General features: G+C 35.7%; 1 protein-coding gene across 1 annotated transcript; it reads left to right on the forward strand.

Annotated features, from left to right (window-relative positions):
• The first annotated feature begins 579 nt into the window (after positions 1 to 579).
• Positions 580 to 8,971, forward strand: LOC145677172 (uncharacterized). Its single transcript, XM_081747814.1, has 2 exons — positions 580 to 4,237; positions 8,796 to 8,971. Exons 1-2 carry the CDS (start codon positions 580 to 582, stop codon positions 8,969 to 8,971), a joined length of 3,834 nt encoding a protein of 1,277 aa, XP_081603940.1.
• Positions 8,972 to 23,613: the final 14,642 nt, after the last annotated feature.

Here is a 23,613-nt window from a genome sequence, read left to right on the forward strand (position 1 = left end):
ATAAACCTGCAAAGCATTTTGATACCGTACCAAATTCCATTCCCTTTTCTCTTTTCTTTCTCCTTTTTATTTTTTGCACATCTTTTAGAGTAGTATGATACCTACAAGATTTTAATATTCATAAGAACTAGATTGGATTTGAGTTTAGCGTCCAGTTCAGCAGCGAAGCTATATGAAACGTGGGTCTATAGTTGTTCAGTCCTAACTTGTTTATTTAAATTGTTTAGTTTTGTTTAAAGGTGTTTGTTCAATGTAACTGGTTACCTGTAGAAGAAGAAGAAGCAAGGTATAGTTGCTTGTTGAAACTGTGCATAGCAGCAGTGTGTGTGAGTGAGCGCGTAGCCTATAGCTGCCTCATCGTTGTGTTCAATGTGCATTTTAGTTTAACTCGGGAATTGTATGAAATATTAACAATATTATTAAACCGAATTATTAAAGAACGAACCAGCGTTTGTGTGATACAGTCCATCATAAAGATTGGTCCTCCGACCTAGATGCTAATACGTGTTTATGTGTTTTATGTGACCTACGTGCTAAGGCTTGTGTGTTAACAAGAAAGACAAAACTGTGTGGGTGACAATGGAAGCTTACAATTCCCGAAAGCGTGTTTTAAAAGGAAAGGTCACTCGTGCTGAAAACTGCATAAACAATATCACAGAACAGGAAGATATTAGTGTAGTTCAAGTCTACAAAAACAAAGTGAGTGAACTGTCACGTGAAACAAATGAGCTTTTGTTTCTAGCCAGTAACTTGTGTGCCGAAGAAGAAATTTATTTGGTGCAAGAAGAAGAGCTTGCTGCTATTGAAGATAGACTTACAAAGCTTAACGTGAAATTAGTGGAAGTGCAGGGTAAAATATCTCACGCTTCTTCTAGTGATGAGAATAATCAAAAGAACACAACAGAAATTCGACTTCCAAAATTGCAGTTGCCATGCTTTAGCGGGAACTTAAATGATTGGCTTTCGTTTCGTGATTTGTTTATCGCAGCAGTGCATAATAATGAGAAATTGACGGGTGCACAAAAACTCCAGTACTTAAAAACTAGTCTGCAAGGTGAAGCAGCAACACTTATTCAATCTATACAAATAACTGACGATAACTATAAAGAAGCTTGGGACCTGTTAAATTTAAGGTATCAAAATAAACGAGAATTAGTCACGTCTATCTTGCGGCGGTTTGTAAGTCAAGGTCAAGTGCAGCAAGAATCAGCTGGCGCGTTGCGTCGGTTGTTGGATACAAGTGTTGAGTGTGTGCGATCGTTATCAGTGTTGGACATAAAAGTAAACGAATGGGATCCTTTGCTTATATTTCATATAACAGAGAAGCTAGACAGTGAAACAAAAAGGCAGTGGGAACTTTCATTGTCAGACAGTGAACTACCAACATTTGACCAGTTGGTGAAATTCATAGATCATAGGTGTCGCGCATTAGCAAGTAGTACTTCAAATGCAAGATCAACCCCACCCAGTGAGCCAAACAAGAGTAATAAAAAATCAACAATAGCGCATCATGCTTCAGCTCAATTTTCGTGTTGCCAGTGCAAAAGCAAAAATCATCCTTTGCATAAATGTGATGACTTTCTTTCGCTGTCAGTTGACGAACGTCATTCTTTAGTGAAAAACAAAGCATTATGCTTTAATTGTTTGCAATCGAATCATAAACTGTCCAGCTGCAAATCAGCATCGTGTCGTGAGTGTGGCAAACGTCATCATACTTTACTTCATTTTCCAAATAAACAGAACTCAGGTGTTTCAGTGGGGACTCATTTTTCAAGTGAAATTAATGTGCAACATGCAGTGTTATTACAAACTGCAGTAGTGATGGTGAAGGATTCATATGGTAATTTACAACCTGTGAGAGCCTTGTTAGATTCAGCCAGTGAAAAAAGCTTCGTGTCAGAAAACTGCATACGACGACTCGGTTTACAAAAACAGCCGGTGTATGTACATATTTCGGGATTGAGTTCCAGTAATGTTGCTCGGGCAAAAGGTGTTGTTAATATTGTGTTTACATCAAGTTATGATGTTAAATCAGAATTTTCTATAGAAGCGTTAGTGTTGCCAAAGGTAACAGGTATGCTACCAAAACGGTATATTCATAAAAGCAAGCAGTGGTCACATGTTAACAAGTTAACATTAGCAGATCCGAATTTTAATGTTCCTGACAGAATCGATCTGTTATTGGGTGCAGATATTTACCCTCAATTGCTATTGGCGGGTGTGTGTAGTGGTGTTAATGGTTCTCCCGTAGCAATGAATACCAAATTAGGATGGGTGTTGTTTGGTTCTATTGGCGACTACGAAGTGCGACGTAAAGAATTCACAGCGTCAACATATCATATCCAGTGCAACAGTGAAAGAATTTTGCAACAGTTTTGGGAATTGGAAGATATTCCTACACAAAAAATAATGTCGTCAGAAGAAAAGCAGTGTGAAATTTATTTCGAGAAGACCCATCAAAGAGATGAGACAGGTAGGTTTCATGTGCAGTTACCGTTTCGCGACAACAGTGCAAGACTTGGTGAGTCACGTGAAGTGGCAATTAAACGCCTTAAGCAAGTAGAAAGTCGTTTGAAGAAGAGGCCTAAAATGCGTCAATTATATGTAGATTTTATGCATGAATATGAGGTACTTGGGCATATGGAGATTATTCCAGAGAGTGAAATACTGAAACCAACCAATGAAGTGTGTTATTTACCTCATCACGCAGTGTTGAAAGATTCCAGTTCTACAACAAAACTGAGAGTAGTTTTTGATGGTAGTTGTAAAACTTCATCTAATGTGTCATTGAATGATAAGTTACTTGTCGGACCTAGGTTGCAGTGTGACTTAATTCCATTACTTGTGCGTTTTAGACAACATAATGTGGCATTAACTGCTGATATTGAGAAAATGTATAGACAGGTGAGAATCCAACCAGAACATAGAGACTTCCAGCGAATTGTGTGGCGTGAGAAACCTAATCTTCCGATCAAAGATTACAGGCTTGTGACGGTAACTTATGGTACAGCTTCAGCACCGTATTTAGCGGTGAAAAGTTTGCAGCAATTAGCGAAATATGAAGAAGAATCATTTCCTATTGCATCGGCTGTAGTGATGCAAGACTTTTTTGTTGATGACTTGATCAGTGGTGCCAACTCAGTTAGTGAAGCAAATCAGTTACAAGAACAACTCAGTGCATTATTGCAGAAAGGAGGTTTTGAACTGAGAAAATGGGCGTCCAACAGTCCCAACGTTTTGGACTCCGTACCCTCTCATTTGAAACAAGCGACGAGTAGTTTAGACTTTGATAGTAGTAATTCAGTGAAAACGTTAGGAATTCTGTGGTATCCATCAAATGATGTATTTTCGTATAATGTCAATCTTGTGTCAGTTAAGTCAGTTGTAACTAAGCGTAATATTTTATCAGAAAGTGCAAAAGTGTTCGATCCATTAGGTTTGATTTCTCCAACTACTATTATTGCGAAAATATTATTGCAAGAAATTTGGAAACTAAATTTAGAATGGGACAGTCCAGTTCCTGAATGGATTTTGAGAAAATGGAGGAATTACTACTCAGAGCTTTCTTTATTGAAAAACATCAAAATCAACAGGTGTATCAGTATCACTCAAGCTACGAGAAGAGAGTTAATAGGATTCTGTGATTCTTCCGAAAAGGCCTATTGTGGAGTGGTGTATATGAGGTCTGTATCTCAAGACGGCCAAGTGAGTGTGAGCATTGTTATGGGAAAAACGAAGGTTGCTCCAATCAAACAAGTGTCTTTGCCCCGATTAGAGCTCTGTGGTGCCTTGCTATTAGCTAAAATGATGAATCTCATATTAAATTCATTACGTTTGGAAGTGCATGATGTAATTGCCTATTCTGACTCTACTGTTGTGTTATCGTGGCTGAATTCGGATTCAAGCAGATGGAAAGTGTTTGTCGCGAATCGTGTAGCAAAGATTCAAACTCTTTTGCCATCAGTGAAGTGGCTCAAAGTGGATTCAAAGAATAATCCAGCAGACTGTGGTTCTCGAGGTTTATTACCTTCTGCCCTACTTGCACATCACTTATGGTTCTCAGGTCCAGAGTGGCTCAAAAACCCCATTCTCCCAGAGTGTAATGAAGATACAGTGGATTCAAAGTTAGTCAATCAAGAGGAAAGAAAACATATAGTTTGTATGCATGTTCATGTTGATACCTCCATTATTGACAATTGTTCATCGTTGGTGAAACTTGAGCGAACTGTTGCATATTGTAAGCGCTTTAGTAATAATTGTCGTGTGTCGCAAGGAAAGAAGCATACAGGTCCACTTACAGTGACAGAACTTTTCCATTTACATATTGTTTCAATTTTTACAGTTCTTTTAAATATTGTACTAATTCATTTCTTGTGTGTAACTTGAACTAGATCGTTCAAGGGTGGGGGCTATGTTCAGTCCTAACTTGTTTATTTAAATTGTTTAGTTTTGTTTAAAGGTGTTTGTTCAATGTAACTGGTTACCTGTAGAAGAAGAAGAAGCAAGGTATAGTTGCTTGTTGAAACTGTGCATAGCAGCAGTGTGTGTGAGTGAGCGCGTAGCCTATAGCTGCCTCATCGTTGTGTTCAATGTGCATTTTAGTTTAACTCGGGAATTGTATGAAATATTAACAATATTATTAAACCGAATTATTAAAGAACGAACCAGCGTTTGTGTGATACAGTCCATCAATAGTTTAACGTTGAATCCGCACTACATGAGCTCCTATTCATTTGAACTGAAATAACATGATAAGAAAGTAGATTTTGTTAAGTTTTTTTTTCCTTTGATCTATGTATCTACTCAGATATCACGTCGGTGCAGAAAAGTGTTAAAGAAACAAAACCAAACGAGTCAAACAAGCAAAGACAGTGTTACTAAAATACATTATCAAAATATTGTTGGTTGGTCTGAAATGTCCATCTGATATATGTCACTTTTAAAAGATCTGGGACTATTTGTGACTAAAGAAAATGAAAAGGTTAGGAAATGGGTTCGGCGTGCAGCAGCGATTTCTCATGCAGCAGTAGATAGTGTTAGTGATGTGTTCCCATACACTCAGGAAAATATACCCGATGTTCCTAACAAAGAGACCTTTCATAACTAACTGGTACACACTTGATTGGATAAATGTGGAGCATTATTTCCACTGTAAGTATTCAAGGCTTGTTTTTCATTTGATCTAATTATGAAATGCACGTCAGATTCGTTAGGGCAACCTACTTTCGATTCAAAATGTTCATATAGGGTTACAATAAAGAGCTTCTTAAATTATAAGAGTATTATTTGATAGCTCCATATCTTAATATTCGAAGTTTGTGTATGACAAGAAAAATTCTAGCAATCGTGAGATCGTAGACAGAGCATTTAGTAGTATAAACTAGTATTGTGCAGCTAAAAATCCTTTATTAATATGAAACTGTAATTAATCATATCCGTGTAACGTGGGTTCCTGTCACCACGCCATGGCGCGTCCTCAGGTTGCGGATCGAGGAGAAGGCCTCTAGATATAGAGGTTAGCTGTGAATATACTGAATAAGCAGTCGCGGACAGCCGACTAGAAGTGGTCCTCCAGCTTGGGGGTTTGGATAAGGCTAACAACCTCATCCTGTAAAAATAAAAAAAAAGCACTTGTTCAGAAATATTCACAAAAGCCTCGGACAAGGACTGATAACTTGGCACGACCTCAGCAAAAGAAAATGGACATGAGATTTGGAACATGGAATATTAGAAGTCTTTATAGGGGAGGCACGTTAAAATCCGTAACGAGTGAGTTAAAGAAATGCAGGATGGACCTAGTAGGAGTTCAGGAAGTTAGGTGGGAAGGAAATGGATTTGTGAATTCCGGAAATTTTACGTTCTTTTACGGGGAAGGAAATAAAAATCACCAGTTAGGAACAGGGTTTCTCGTTCACAAACGAAAATTACCAGCAATTAAACGGGTTGAATTTGTTACTGACAGACTTTCTTTTATTACTCTTAAGGGACGATATAAAAGACAGTTTTTACGAAGAAGTGGAACGGATATTTGACCAACTCCCGCGATACCATATGAAGATTCTATTAGGGGATTTCAATGCGAAGGTAGGACGAGAGGATATTTTCAAACCGATTATAGGGAACGAAAGTCTGCATAGGGAAAGTAATGACAACGGTGTTAGATTCGTGAACTTTGCAACATCCAAAAACCTAATCGTGAAGAGTACAAAATTCTCACATCGAGACGTTCATAAATACACTTGGACATTACCAGACGGAAAAACACACAACCAAATTGATCACGTTTTAGTAGATAGAAGAGGGCAATCTAGCATAATTGACGTTCGGTCGTTTAGAGGGGCTGATTGTGACACTGATCACTACCTGGTGGCAGCGATAATACGAGAGAGATTATCGTTTAATAAAGGTAATATTCAATGTCCGAAAACGAAAAGATTTAATTTAAAGAAATTAGAAGAGAGTCAGGTAAGAGAGGAATACCAGGTTGAAGTTTCGAATAGAATCTCGGCTTTAGAAGATTCGGAGTGCACTAGTGTTGAGGATACCTGGATTGAAATTAGAGATAGCATAAAAATTTCAGCAAAAGAAGCATTGGGACACGCAGAAATACGTAGGAACAACCATGGCTCGACCAGGAATGCACTAAACTAACAGAGAAGAGAAAACAGGCAAAATTACACTGGCTACAAAATCCGAATGAAATAACTACACAAAATTTCGCAGATATCAGGCGGGAAACTTCCAAAAGTTTTAGAACAAAGAAACGCGATTTTTTGAAAGCTAAAATTAAGGAACTTGAAGATAATAGTAAAAATAAAAACATCCAGGACATGTATAAGGGGATCAGCGAATTTAAGAATGGCTATCAACCTAGTGCTTATATATTAAAGAAATCTGACGGTACAGTTCTCACTGATACGGATAGCATCTTAAATAGATGGAAATATTTCTTTGACAATTTGCTTAACAAGCAACCAAAAAGTAGTATGCGTGGAGAAAAGGAGATACACACCGCAGAACCGTATATTCCAGAACCCAACCGAATAGAAGTAGAAACCGCTATAAAGAAATTAAAGAAACACAAATCTCCGGGTGCAGATGAAATTCCGACTGAGTTAATTTTAGCTGGAGGCGAAAAATTGTGGAACAAGATACACAAACTCATTCTCCTTATATGGAACAAGGAAGAATTGCCACAAGAGTGGAAAGAATCAATCATTGTTCCAATTTACAAGAAAGGCGACAAAACTGACTGTAATAATTATCGAGGCATTTCTCTTCTGTCAACATCTTATAAAATCCTATCAAATATTCTATTAGCAAGATTGACTCCATACGCAGATGAAATTATTGGAGATTATCAGTGCGGACTTAGAGAAAATCGATCAACTATCGACCAAATATTTACCATTCGCCAAATACTCGAAAAAAGTGGGAATACAATATCCCGGTACATCAACTATTTATTGATTTTAGAAAGGCGTACGACTCGGTTAGGAGAGAAACATTATACAACGTTCTTACAGAACTTGGAATACCGAGAAAGCTAATTAGATTAATTAAGATATGTTTAAATGAATCCCAAAGTAAAGTCCGGGTAGGAAAATTTCTGTCCACGAGCTTTCACGTCGAAAATGGCCTGAAACAAGGAGATGCGTTGTCGCCATTATTATTTAACTTCGTTCTAGAATACGATATAAGGAAAATCAAAGATAGCAACTAGGGCCTACAGTTGAACGCTATTCACCAGGTTATGGCATATGCTGATGATGTAAATTTAATAGGGAATGATAGAACAACAATAGAAAGAAATGCAGAGATCTTATTAAACGCTTACAGGGACATGGGTTTAGAAGTAAATGCAGAGAAAACTAAATACATGGAAGTGCGTCAGGACCGTAATACGACAACTTATGGATGCGTTAAAATGTTAAATAATACTTTTGATAAAGTGGATAGTTTCAAATATCTAGGATCAGTATTAACAGAGGAAAATCATATTCACGAAGAAATTAAATGTCGACTAAAAGCAGGGAATTCGTGTTACTACTCGGTTCAAAATCTCTTGTCGTCGCGAATTCTATCGAGCAATCTGAAGTTTAAAATATACAAAACGATAATCATGCCTGTTGTTCTCTATGGTTGCGAAATATGGTCGCTTACTCTGAGGGAAGAAAATAGACTAAAAGTATTTGAGCACAAGATCCTGAGACGAATATTCGGACCCAAAAGAAACGGGAATGGGGAATGGCGGAAACTTCATAACGAGGAATTACATAATTTATACGGTTTACCCAACATTGTTAGAGTCGTCAAGTCTAGGAGGCTTAGGTGGGCAGTTCATGTAGCTAGAATGGAAGAAAGTAGAAACGCTTTCAAAGTCTTGACTGGAAGACCAAAATCGGAAAACGACCATTAGGAAGACCTAGGCGCAGATGGGAGGACAATATTAAGATGGATCTCGCAGAGATACGAATACAAAGTAGGAACTGGATCCAATTAGCTAAGGATAGAAGTCAGTGGAGAGCTTTTGTGAACGCGCCATTGAACCTCCGGGTTCCATAGGCCATTGAGTTAGTTAGTTAATTAATTAATTAATCATATACTGTGATTTGAAGTAGGTTTCTTCTGGCTATATCAAATGTCTTATAGGTTGTAGTACGTAGCTAGTATAGTATATTTACTACTTATAATATTAGCACAGAGACTAACTTGCTCCCTTAAGGGTTGTGTCCTTTCTGGTTATTTTATTTACGATCTCTATTCAATATTATATCATCTTTTTTTTATTCCAGCAAAATGTGGAGTCATTTTAACACTGCCAGTGGAAGGACAAACAATCCTGTGGAAGGATGACATACTAAATGGAACAGGAAATTTCCAGGACCACCCGAATAAATTTTCATGTTTCCAAGTCTTACAAGAAGAGCAAGCTTCGAATGAAGTAGCTATAAGAATGTTGGAGCTGTAGAATACCCTTGTAAAGCAAAACATCTGGATAATAGTAGATACAAGGATCAAAAACTTAAAGACTAGTGAGCGTAAGTATCGATTTATTCACGCTGTATCGCGTAACGTTCACATAGGATAGCTTCTCTCTTTCTCTCTCTCTCTCTCTCTCTCTCTCTCTCTGTGTGTATGTATATGCTGTTCCATATAGGATAAATCATTTTGATGTGAGCATTAATGTGCTTTCTTGTTGTGTAGTGCTTAATATATATTTATAATGTAGCTGATTCGTGCCAGTCAATTTAATTGCCAGTATTGATTGAAACATAATGATACTAAGTTGTTGATTTTCTTATGTACGAAAGATTGAAACATATAGTATTTCTTTTCTAAATTGTGCGTAGAAATTCACAATTTCTTAGTATTGCTGGTTAAAATGCTAGTACAGGAATTTCCTCTTTAGTGTAGAAATTCCCTCCTTGCATCTTACTGCCATTTTAGGCGAGATGATTAGGCAAGGTGGGAATTCTTACCTCGCCTAAAATGGCAGATGTTCTTACCTTGCACATGTAAGTGGCTGCTAAATCGTTAGGCGACATCGGATTAGGTGAGATAGAAGGACAGAAGAGCACCTTTGCCGTAATGACTTTCCACATGTGGTAAACGTATAAAGGTAACCAAGAAAGTTCTGTCGTTTTTTGTAGAGGTCTGTATTCAATTGACCCTCATACCGTGACTTGAATGCGAATGCAGATAAGGCGAAAGTCAGTTGTTGGTGTTGGTATATCCAACATATTACCGGCTTGTGGCAGTTCAGTTACACCGTGAACTTGCGTAAGAACAGAGTGAACATGAGACCTCCACACAGAGTCATAAGGGTATGTATGCTGTACGACAGGTATGTCAAACTCAAGTTATGCATGGGGCCAATTCAACCCGAGCTAAATCAACGACGGGCCGCACATCAGTGGAAAGTGATACATTATATTTCGATGTTACGAAATTTAATATCGATAAAAAGAATTGTAAGTAGTAAAACATCTTACCAGTATTTTTTTTTTTTGTCGAACTGATATACATTTTGACAAATGTAGTAATTATGCTGTCTGCCAACAGTTAAATCGTACGTGTCATGTAATTTTTTATTAATCAGATAATTTTAAAAAAAAATATTCGAATAGAGATGAAAAAATTACACACAGTCATGAAACAAGAACATATTGCTAAATAGCCAAATGAACAATTACAGAATTATACATACATTACTGATTTTTCCTTGAGAATTGGCATCTTTTCTGGGAAACGAGAGTTTCAATGTCAGCTACATGATTCTGTGAAGATGCTATTTTCAGGAAGGAAGACAAATGCTCTGCTGTAAGTCTTGATCTATGAGGAGTTTTGTTTGTGTTTATAAGGGAAAATAATTGTTCATAGAGATAGGTGGAAGCAAACATGGCTAGTATTCTCGCAACAAACTGATGCATTGCAGGGTATTGAATTGGCAAGCAAGAAAAGAACTTAGGGATTCCTATTTCATTATATTTGTCTTTCAATACAGAATTGCACTGAATTTCAATCAGTTCCATTTGGATGCTACTATCTGCCTTCTGAACGTCGAAGGAGAATAGAGCACTAAACAAAGAGAAATCACTCTCACACGATTCGAAATCTTCAAACCTATTCTCAAAGTCATTGATTAATGCCTTTATAACGGGTGAAATCATAATCACTGTGAGACTTCTTGAAATCCTGGCAGGTAGGAAAATGAGTTAAGTTGCCATTGCTCATCTGTCCTTCCCAAAGTCTGAGTCTTAATTTAAAGGCCTTAATATTGTCATACAAGGAAACTACAACCTGATTTTTCCCTTGTAACTTCAAATTATATCATTTAAATGCCCTGTTATGTCCACCATAAAGGCCAAATCCTGTACCCAAATATCATCACAAAGTTTGTCAGGTGTGATTCGCCTTTCATTTCCAAGAACATTTTAATTTCTTCCCGAAGAAGCCAAAACCCCTTTAAAACACTGTAACATGAAAGCCAACGAACCTCTGCATAGTATGGTAGACTCTCAAATTCATTTCCGATGTCACGAAGTAAAGATGAAAACTGACGTTGATTCAACCCCCGAGAACGAATAAAGTTTACAACTTTTTTCACAAATTTCAAAACGTGATCCATTTTTATAACCTTTGAACACAAAACTTCTTGATGAATAATGCAGTGAAAATGATGAAACTTACTACTTGAGGATTCTTCTTTCTGTTTGGTCAGTAACATAGCAACAAATCCGTTCTGTTTTCCTGTCATGGAAGGAGACCCGTCTGTTGCTATACACACAAGTTTTGATAATGGAAGATTGTATTTTTCCAAGAGACTAATTACTTCATGAAAAATGTCCGCGCCGGTTGTTGTATTTTTAGGAGAAACTATGTCCAGTAATTCCTCAGTTATATTTAACTCATTATCACATGCCCGAATGAATACAGCTAATTGTTCCACACAACAAACATCTGTACTTTCATCGACTGCAAGGAAATATGACGTGAAACTTTCAACTTTTGCCAACAACTGCTCACTTAAATTAGTAGCAATATCATCAACCCTCTCTACAGCAGTATTTCGCGACAAGAAAATATTTTGAAAGTTTGAACTTTATCAGGACATACACTCTTTTACAAGACACTCTTTTACAAATTCACTTTCACTAAAATACTTAGAATTCTTTGCTATAAGTTCTGCAATGATGTAGCTTGCTTTGACAACGGCTTCATTGTCCCGTTTCACATTCGTAAACACAGATTGTTGCTTACCGAAAGCAGCCTTAAAATCGCGCAATTTATCTTCCCTTGACTTCTCTTTATACTGGTCATATTTTGCACGGTGTGTTTCGTAATGACGCCTTATATTGTATTCTTTTGGCACGCTTATAGTTTGTCCACAAATCAAACAATTTTATCTTTAATTTCGCAACAGAAATAGGCGATAAAACACGGCGCTCCCTTTCAATTGTTCTTTTTCTTTTTCTTTTTCTTTTCTTTTCTTTTTCTTTTTCTTTTCTTTTCTTTTTTTCTTTTTTTTTTTTTTGGTGCTTGAAGGTTTTGATAATAACATTTTCTTTAGAAATTTACTGTAAATCACAAGATAACTGTTTGCTTAGGTAAAACGGATAAATTTTAAACTACTACGCTCGTTCCAAACAAAACTTGAGGATAATATTGAAAATATTTTCATAGAGATTTCATTGTTGATGGAGCATTAGCACTTATAGAACATTTCCTTATCGTTCACATCATTTTGAATCCCGCTGTATAATGGGTTTTCATCATATTTGAAGCATTTCAGTTCAAAATTTGTATCTTTGACTAGATTTATGTCATCTCGACAAAATATGTGCTTTTTATTTACTCGTTACCCTTATTACAAGGACTCCGATTTTTATGCCCTATAAACTCTAAAATTATGTATGCATGGTTCTAAAAATGGCAGAATATGGCCTGAAATAACACCATGACACACACTAGCGAATAAATGTACAATTTATGAATAAAAACTGAATGAATATCTCTAAACTCTGAACCATCGATCACAGTAATTCTGGACTTAAATAGAAAAGTTGATTGATTCTCTTCTCGTTGTCAATACTACCAAATATATTTCTCAGCAATACGGTTTTACTAGTAGATGCATCACTTCGGGGTCAAATATAATTTAAATTAAAATATGGCTCAAATAATGAATGAATGAATCGGGATTAATGGGGACGTCAGATGGCTCAAATAAATGTGTTTATATGACCTATAAGAGCAGTATTTTTGTGTTGACATGAGGCATGAAATATTTATTTATGAAAAATGAAAAAATATCGTCTGAATCGTCTTTTGGAAAAACGTCCGAAAAGAAATCCAGCCACACGAGTAAACTACCGCTTGTAGATTTTTTTACGACAAATTAGTTACCATATCTACAGGTTATTAATAAAACATTTCTAGAAAATGTTATAAAAATTTAAGTTTAAAATTTGGTGCAGACACGTACACCGAGAAAAAAATGTAGGTGGCGTACTTAAAAAGGTAATTCTTGTAGTTTTTAGACAACGTACAGCAGACATATAACTGAAAACGCGTGTTTTATAATACCTTCCGCTGTACGTAATTTCCGTATGAAACAATATAGGCGGACAGGATCTCACATACAAATGGAAGTATATAACATATAGTTGAGGAATGTAACATAAGTAGGGCTATATGCACGTGATATACGGAAGACTGTTAGAGGTCAGACATTCTGCAACGGCATGATGAAACATCTAAGGGCAATGCCTATATGTAGCATACGGATAACTTATGCTCCGTACTGATTTCTGTAGTAAGCAAGAGGATACCGTATATTTATACAATATACCGCTGTCCGGAGAACAGCGGATTTTTCTCAGTGTAGAACAGTACGGTCTCTGAGCGAGTGGACACATTTACATCAGGACGAATGAATGAACACACAAACCGATTTCGAAAATTCACTTTTACCGTATGTTGGGGCCATGAAACATGTAAATCCGTTGAAATCTCGAATTTGATTTTATTTTTTCACAATCACTGTACCTCCTTTCCTATCGGCGCTCGAAAATTAAAAAAGAATAAAAAACATAATATAAAACCGGTGGATTAGGTAAAAAATATTCCGAAGAGTCAAAATATTTTAAGTCAAATAGAGGTAATATTTTGGTCATTATTAAACACAACGGAGGGCACGGTGGCTGAGTAGTACATCGCTCACCTCTCATACTAGATTCCTTTTCGATTCCCGCCTACGCGAGTTTGTAGTTGGACAAAATCGTGTCCATGTGTTTTTTTTTTCAGATTTCCTCCGTTTCCTGCCATTTTCCTATTCCTTTATTTATTTTTATAAATTACACACTTCCGTTAATCATCCTTCTCCCTTAGGCTAAAAAGCATAATCATTCACTGAAAACCAGAAATTTCATTTCACTTCATTGTTAAACAAAGTTCTAACTCACATTATTTAGTTCTATTGTCAGAAAAAACCGGAAAGATTTTAACCTATACTTTCATTAGCTACTAATAGTTAATATGGAATTATTATTATTTTATTTTTTAAAAAATTCAGATTATAAGTGTGTAAAGTTGAGCAACATTGTCTATTCCATACTGTGTTTTTCCTCATATTGTGGGGCTAACGGCCTCACTCAGAAGTTTTCGCCACTAAAAATAGCTCGAGTATCGGTTACAACAACAACAACAACAACAAAAACGGTCTATATCTACTAAAATGGTAAGTGCATTATTCCAATAACATCGGCTCTCACATAGAATTGAAAGGAAAGCAATGTGGTGACTGAGGTTTACCTAAAGAGTTTAACAAGGGAATTACTCCGTAACATTGAAAAACAAGCTGGCCACACGAAAGCTAATAAAAATCGATAAATACAGAGAGGCAGTCTTTTCTCAGGATGGAATGAGCAGATAGAAATGAGAATACATCGCTCCCACTTAATCTTATTCTTTCACTACAGCACAAAATTATGTTTCAGTCATCTCCCATAATGCAACAGCGTTTTCTACCCCCATGAAAATCACCAAAACCTCTCAGCCACTTGCAGCGATTACACTGTCTACGAGGGAGCTACAAAGATAAAGCATTATAGGTTTGCACATGTGAACTTTTCTAGTATTTTTATCAACACATTATGATGCGAAAATACATATACATCTGGCAACATTGTTTTCTTTTAATCTCCAACCCCCTGTTGTTTGAATTCATTTTATCCATTGAATCCTGGTGTGAGGAAAGTAATGTGGCGTTGATGTTTTGTTTTTATTTAAAAAGAAAACAGGGTAGAAATGAGGTGATTAGGTTTTCTGAACGTATTAAATAAAACCAAACAAGGCCATGAAATTAATACCGTTGAAATCAATATAATGATTACGTAGTAGCTAATCGAAACAAAATACATATGCCATTTAGTTCAGGTATTGAAGATATTTCAGAAAATATCACAAGCTGAGTTATAACTAAGAAAGTGGTTTTATCAGGAAGAAGCATTAAATATTTCTATCCAGATGAAGAACTTACGCAAAGGAAGATATCAGATGTATTATTTATATAGAGGGCAACATTAGGGTAAATATTATTAATTTGCAAGGAAATGTCTAATTTCTGAAACGTGTTATCCTTCCAGAAAACTTCACTTCAATATCAGAAAACTAGGCATACTACAATGAGAGGGAAAAGATTCCAGCTTAGCTAGGAAGGATTCCGTACAGTGAGCGAATTAGACTACCGTTGGGGGGATAAAATGAGGCCCAACCAGGGACAGAGGTCTGAAGGTGTAATAATTCAAACTGAGACAATGACAACTTCCCCCCTTCTAACACACACGCAAATATGATATTCTGACAATAGAAAGGGACTAGAAATTTATTAAATAAATCAACCCCTGAATTAACTCCTGAGTTACCTGTAAATTTTTCTGAATGGCAAAGTAATGGATTCAAAATATGTTGTCTTGTCTTCATCACCATTATTGTGTTACCAATTAGTGCACCGGATATTTCATCCCTGTGTATGAAAAATGTGTAAGTTAGAATAATTTATCTGAGTAGTTATAGTATTAGATTTAAAAAATGCCATTTGCATTTAATAAAGTGGCCAATCGAAATGTCTATTTGCCTGAATTATTATCATATATGAGTGATAAAAATTATATATCAAGTGAAAGAATGTTGCGTATAATTGAGTCATAATCAGAAAAGAAGAATGTCATAGTTGAGAATGGTCAAGATCAAGAAATTAGTTTAAGCAGTGAAAGAGAACTAGTTGCCCAGATGGTCGAGGCAGAAAAGTTGAGGACAAGTGAGAAATTTGTAAGAAAATATAAAGTAAAAAGGATTTGGATGTGTGTAGCCTACGTGTATTTGTGAGTCGGTGTATATGGGTGATTCTGAAATTAAGGGGAATTTTGGCATAGGAAAAATCTTAAAATTAAAAGTCGGAGAAATAATGTACAATTTATTTTTTACACACCTAAGGGCTAAACAAATACAATCATTACAGTGGATGAGGTCAAGAAAATATATTTTTTTTAAAAAAAATGGTAATTTATTATTTTGACAAACACGGTGGTTACATTAATATTCACGGATGCTACAAAACATACTCAGTGGAGATATATTTAAGTTTTATTCACTGGTAAAATGTAAGACAATGTAATATGTTGAATTGAATGCTTAATATAGATTTGTACACACAGCTAAAATTGCAGTAAACGTAAACCGGAATGTTCTATTTTCCAAGAAAAGCTGTTCCAATCCCGCAACAATGTCTTTAGTATCCACAGTGGCTCTATTTGCTTTTGAGAACACAATTATGAGTTCTGCCTCTATTCTGTAAAAACTCGACTTTATTCGGAGATGTTAGTAGACATTTTAAGGTCACATAATGTCTGATGGTGTTTCTGGAGTACATAATTTCAACATAACAAAAGAGTTTGCTGTGTAAGTTCTGTCGATATCCCAAAAAATTTGGCATCGTTTTCGTTGTCACTGGCAGATTACACATGTTGATAACACAACGTTTGTTGAGATTTATTTGTACTGGATGCAGTGGTTAAGTAAAAATATGGAACTTTTAACACGTAACTATAATGAAACTTCTGAACATCGTTAGGTTAGAGTAAGAGTACGAAGATCTGAAAACAAGTTGTAGCAGATCATAAATGCTGTTACATAAAAGAATACACTTTATAGTTGAAACACACTGAGAAAAAAATTGTAGGTGGCGTACTTAAAAAGATAGGTTACATACGTAATTCCTGTAGTTTTTGGACTTAACGTACAGCAGACGTATAACTGAAAACGATTGTTTTATAATACTTTCTGTGTAAGTGTTCCATCTATACGTACTTTCCGTATGAAACAATGTCGGCGGTCAGAATCTCACATACAAATGGACGTATATAACATATAGCTGACGAATGTAACAGAAGTATATGCATGTGATATACGGAAAACTGTTGGATGTCAGACATCCTGCAACGGCATGATGTAACATCTAAGGGCAGTGTCTATGCAGCATGCGGATAACGTATGTTCCGTACTGATTTCTATAGTAAGCAAGAGGATACCGTATATTTGTTACCGCTGTCCGGAGGACGGATTTTTCTCTGTGCAGCAGGCACAGAGTTGTATTGTCCCTCATGAAAATGACTGCATGTAGTGTCAGGATTACATTGAAAGCAGCTTAGTCTGCGCATATTTAATACCAATATGTTTCTTTCCCATGTCACTTGATGGCACTTCCATCCCCTTTGGTAGCTATAACCAAAGGAGATTGGCCCCCTTATTTCAGTTATAATTTGCACGCTGTCAACAGATGTAAACACGAAGCGTAAAGAACTTTTTCTACACAATGACTGGGGCAACCATAATATAACTCGTGATATTAATATATTTACGGAATAGATTACATTTTGTTGATAGTTAACATGGAACATTAAAAGATTTTACAACTGATTTCAACATATCTATTGTTTTATTCATTATAAACATATGGAGAATTAATAGTTTACTTGTAGCTACAAATGGCTACTTTATTGGTTGAAGCAAAAAAAAAAAAAAAGTAAAGTTGACTCGGGCGGAAACCGAACCCGGCATTCTTTGCACGTGAGTCGTAGATGCTCCTCAATCTGACACGCCGTCACTTGATAACTTCATGCGTTGTACGATATATGCGGCGAGTCGGAAACTTCAAGACGTTTTCTCCGTTATTTTTGGCTGTTGTGCTCTCCCAGTTTGTAATATTAACACTTTAAATATGCACTAGCACTTCGCGAAAAATGACCCCGAAGCTCATTTACTAAAGTCTGCTTTTCTCCTTGTTAGTTTTATTTCGTTTAGCAATTTTCTTTCCCCTGGTTTCTACCTGGTCAAAATTAGGCCCAACAATATCATTCCTTAAGACATTTCGATTGTTACCACCATTATCACTGTCAGGAGGAGTTGTCTCTTCCAGCATTTTATTTACTGCTTCCTTCTTTTCTTCGTTTCTTTATGCCTTCTAACTTTTCACATATTTTTTTCTCTGTGCTCTTTTCTCTCGTTTACTCATGTCTGCTATTTTTAAAAATCATTTCGCTTGTAGTTCTGGCTTTGTATCTATCTCCCTTTTATTTTGAATTCTTCGTATAATACAGGATCTGCTTTTATTCTTTCTCTTCTTCATCTTTCTGATTCTCTTTTCATTTTCCTATTTCTGATACCTTACATGGCTTTTTTTCTCCACAATTAACGCTTTTATTTGATTCCATTGTTACTTCTTTACTACCAATCTTTTTTTCTTGGTGCCATTCTCTCTATAAAATAAAAAAGTAAATCAATAATTTTAATAATCCAGGTTTAATCAGCAACGAACCTGTTTTTATTAGCTTGAACTCTACAAAGTGCACATTCTAACACCTAACTTCAAACATTTAGTGCTTTTGTTCAAAGAGATAAGCAACAACAAATTGTACAGATGTTCTATTTCGAAATTTTACTCATGTATAACATTTAATTAAATTTTAATTCAATATTCATCAACCAAATCATATATTATTGAAGACAACATGTAATTTATATTATAGTAGCATGTTTAGCAAACATATGATGGAATTTTTGGAATTTTTCCTGCGGGTAGCTCTAATAGGTAGCATTTCAATAAGAAGCTCATAGTAACTCAAATATATAACTATTTTTTATAATATCATGAAATGCTCACTATGGTAACCTCCATGGATCATGTGTAACCTCCATGCTAGATAGAAACCATGGAGGTTACTTCCATGGAGGTTACAAAAGTGCACTTTAGACAGCCTGATACTCAAAGCTAGAAGACTATATATGCAATGACTTCATTTTTAGTAGGAAAACTGCTATTTTAACAATAATCAATTGGAAAAACATTTTCAACATTTTTAATAATAAAACTAGCGAATACATGGAGGTTACAAGATCAAAGAGTACACATTCCACAAGATTTGAAGATTTTCAGATGTGTGATTTCCACAAGATGTGAAGATTTTTCACGAACACAATACTGCACACACACTTATCAACATATCACTCACAAAATGGCTGCTCTGATCTTCACTTTCAGATCTAGAGGCTGGACAGTGTTGCTTCCTAGTAGAGTTTCTGGTAATTTTAAAAGTACTCCATGGAGGTTACCTCACAACCCAGGGAGAATATTTTCGCATTAAATAGACCATGAAAATGACCTTAAAATTTAATTTCTTGCCAAATAGTTTCATTATTTATGTCTTACAGTAGTAACTTATGCGGATTTTTCACGAATTTTCTAGTGAAAACGTGTTTTTCTCTTCTGTTAATGCTGGTGGGGACACACCACGGAGGTTAGATTTCACATATTTTTCGCTTTTTTAAAAGCAGAAAAATAAAATAAATGTTAATATAAACTCTGGGAACACAAAGTACTAATTATTTTTATTTAATAATAACTTTGTTAATTTAATATTGCATATCTAGAGGCTGAAAAATCAGAGGGACTGAAAATTCCACTTAATTTCAGAATCACCCATATGTAGTGTAGTGTGAGATATTCCACTTAATCCCCTTCTTCTACCCAACACCGCACTAATATGATGTTTACACTTGAGCTGCCACTGTTAAAACTCCAAACATTTGTTGAATGTTCTGTATATATATACACAACGTAAGACGTTTGCAAATACATGACTTCGTTATACATAGCCAGTATAACTGTACCACCCAAATTCATCTCCAATGATGAACTGCTGAAGGGCATGAAACACAGTTGCAACTATTATATGAATAATAAAATAGTTAAGTAGGCGACAGATACAACAGGAGAAAAGAATGTGTGTGTGTGGTAGCTACGAGTATAATATAAGAAGAAGCCGAAAATGAATAGTTTATATCTTAATTTCAGAATCCTGCTAGCTGATTAAAACTAGCCTTCATATAAGGACAAGACCAATTTAGGAAACATCACGTTCCTTAGAGATGCTTCAATTAGTTTTCTTGGAGGACAAAATGTGATTGAGAGGGAAAATCACTGTCATCCCTATGGTAATTCGCACCTAGAAGCAACATCAGTTTATCTACCACATGTTGACACAGTTCCTACAACGATTTTTCGACACATTTAGCCCTTAATTGGTGTTGTCAATTCAGCTGGTCACAGCGTCAACAACTGTATCTTTGTCCTGGAAATATTATTAAGTCCATCATCTATTTTGGGTACAACAGTATATCACGCACTTTGCCCTATCAGAAGAATAAAGTTGATGATCACGTACTTTGCCATAGTTGATAGCCTTGCGTACTGAACGTAATCTTGCAGAAACATGATTGATTTCTTTCGAAAGATTCCACTGCCACTTTGATCCCTGATGACTACATGTAGTGGACCCAGAAGGCTAAATTAATATTTATTGTACAACGTTCCTCGAAGTAATCAATGAATAGGATCAATGAATCCCAGGCGGTTTCAGAAGACCGACGCTTTCATTGCCTTATTAGAATTCAGTCGTCGAAACTTCTGTTTGGATGAGTCCTGGTGGCACTATTAGATCAAAAGCTTTCTTGATTCTGGATTGTAGTGCTGGTGGATCGTGATTTCCTTCCTGTTACCACACGATGCGATGTAGAAACACTGAGGAAACTCTTTTCAAATAAAAAAGTACAATATTTACTCAGATTATTGGCGATCAGTTCCAATATGCATTCATCTTCACAAAAAAAAAAAAAAAATAGTTTTTGCTTGATGTGTAATGCGCACAACATTTATTTTATATAAGTTACAATAGAAAAATAATAAAAATTTTACTATAAAAAGCAGTGATTTGTTACATCTTAAGGTTACATTATTATTGGTCGATAAATAGATTTGCTAAGCACCACAAGATTTTGAGCGTAAGCTTTCTTTTCCTATACTCGAATAAAATCCACCATCTATTCTCATGCTTATCTAATTTTAGAGCCAAAAATTACAGAAAATGGTGTGTTCACATTATGTTTAAATAAGTACTGTGCCCATTGCAGGGTGCGTTCGACGCCATTGCTTCACTACGTTTAACTCTTTCCAGACTTAGTTCGCAGTCATTTTCTTATTCCCAGTTTCTGATGAAGAAGGATAAGTTTGACAGATATGTCTTATCCCTTAAGTCCCTTTCACAATGATTCATTTATTCTAAAATCGGAAATCATTCTCACATTATGCACATTCTCAAGAGTCCTTGCACTGTTTGCTTGTTTTTGTGACTCAAGTGTTCAAGAGTCACTTGTTTCTTTGGTGGGAGCGGTTATTTAAAATGAAATGAAATCTTTAAATTTTACGTCCCACGGTTATACCGGTAAGGCTAAAGGAGACGGTGATGATGAGAGATGAATGAAATGGTGCAATGAAGAAAGTGGGAGGAAACGGGAGAACCGGGAAAACCCAGGAGCACGGTGTTTGTCCACCACAAAGTTCACCACAAATTCCCTAGAAAGAAATACATTTTTTAATTAATATTGATATTATATTAACCCGCGGTCAATATTTTCAACCAGTTAGGATTAGCAAAACTCCTTTATGTATTTACCATGTCCGTGTATATAATGTGTGTGTGTGTGTATCTGTATGAGAGAGAGAGTGAGTCCGCCCGGGAGACAAACAGATCACTACTATGCAATAAGGATGTTAGATTCACTATTATGCACACCAGTTAAATTTGATTGTATCATGCGTGTCTTCAACTCCGGATTATCCTTAACTAGTATCATTAAAATTTGTTCAATTTTTACATCATCTCCGAGACGTAGCAATCTTAATCAGAAACTTATGCTATGGACGTTCCGGTAGTACGTCAAACGAGTGAACTTTGAATTCAAAGTTATAATTTCACCAATGCAAATAAAAAAAACTAGTTGATTAAGTGCTTTGAGAAAATTCAAATTGTAATGTATTGGGACGACAAAACTATAAATGAAGCAGAGACGTATAAAAAACTGCTAGAGTACAAAGAATACTTGTTTATCTTGAGCTTCTTTCAGATTTGTTCTTGCACATCTGACCTTAATGTACTTCAGAACATTTTGCAATAAAAAATACAAATGTTGAAAGTAGTGGAAGAGCTTTGTAGTCATTTCCTGCATTCGAATTTCTAAGATTTGAACAAATACTGTACTGGGAAACATTCCAGTATCATGTAAAATTCACTTGCTACCAAATAAAAAAAAAAGAAAGAAAAAAAAGAAAAGAAAAGAAAAAAACTATAACAGAACATGATATGACTAAATAATTACACAAATAGCAAATATGTTTGAATCGAATGAAATGCCATGTTCAAGTGCACGTTACAAATTTTGTGTAAGGGTTATCTTGGGCTTCATGCGTTTCCTTCCACTTTCTTCACCCCACCAGTTTCGTTCATTGTCATCATCACCGCCTCTCTTAGTCTTGGAGCATAAAGATGAGATTTAAACCAAAAGAAAAAAATAAAATATTACGCTTATTTTCAATAGTGAATTCTCAGAAATCTTGAAAGGAAAATGAGAAATCTATTATTTATTTCAGAATGAACGTTACTTTTATTTCCCAAAATTTTATGTAAAATGAGTAACTAAAAAATAAAGTTTGCATTCAAAGTAAACAAGTAAAACACAACTTAGCATTTCAGTCATCCAACATTCTAAATGAATGCAATACGACATAGCAACCAAATAAGAAACTAACTAACTCTATGGCTTATGGAACCCGGAGGTTCAATGCCGCGTTCACAAAAGCTCTCCACCGACCTCTATCCTTAGCCAACTGGATCCAGTTTCTACTTTGTATTCCTATCTCTGCGAGATCCATCTTAATATTGTCCTCCCATCTGCGCCTAGGTCTTCCTAATGGTCGTTTTCCGATTGGTCTTCCAGTCAAGACTTTGAAAGCGTTTCTACTTTCTTCCATCCTAGCTACATGACCTGCCCACCTAAACCTCCTAGACTTGATGACCCTAACAATGTTTGGTAAACCATATAAATTATGTAGTTCCTCTTTATGAAGTTTCCGCCATTTCCCATTTCCGTTCCTCTTGGATCCGAATATTCTTCTCAGGATCTTGTTCTCAAATACTTTCAGTCTATGTTCTTCTCTCAGAGTAAGCGACCATGTTTTGCAACCATATAGAACAGCAGGTTTGATTGTCGTTTTATATATTTTAAATTTCAAATTCCTCGACCGAATTCGCGACGACAAGAGATTTTGAACTAAATAATAACACGAATTCCCTACTTTTAATCGGCATTTAATTTCCCTGTGAATATGATTTTCCTCTGTTAATATTGATCCTAGATATTTGAAATCATCCACTTTATCAAAACTATTATTTAATATCTTAAGGCATCCATAATTTGCCGTATTACGGTCCCGACGCATTTCCATGCATTTAGTTTTCTCTGCATTTACTTCTAAATCCATGTTCCAGTAAGCTTTTAATAAGATCTCTGTATTTCTTTCTATTGTTCTCCTGTCATCCCCTATTAAATTTACATCAACATATGCCATAACCTGGTGAATACCGTTCAACTCTAGGCCCTGGCTGCTATCTTTGACTTTCCCTATAGCGTATTCCAGAACAAAGTTGAATGATAATG

This window comes from Thermobia domestica, chromosome 1 (assembly GCF_964235325.1).
Source record: "Thermobia domestica chromosome 1, izTheDome1.hap1.1, whole genome shotgun sequence".
Classification (NCBI taxonomy): domain Eukaryota; kingdom Metazoa; phylum Arthropoda; class Insecta; order Zygentoma; family Lepismatidae; genus Thermobia; species Thermobia domestica.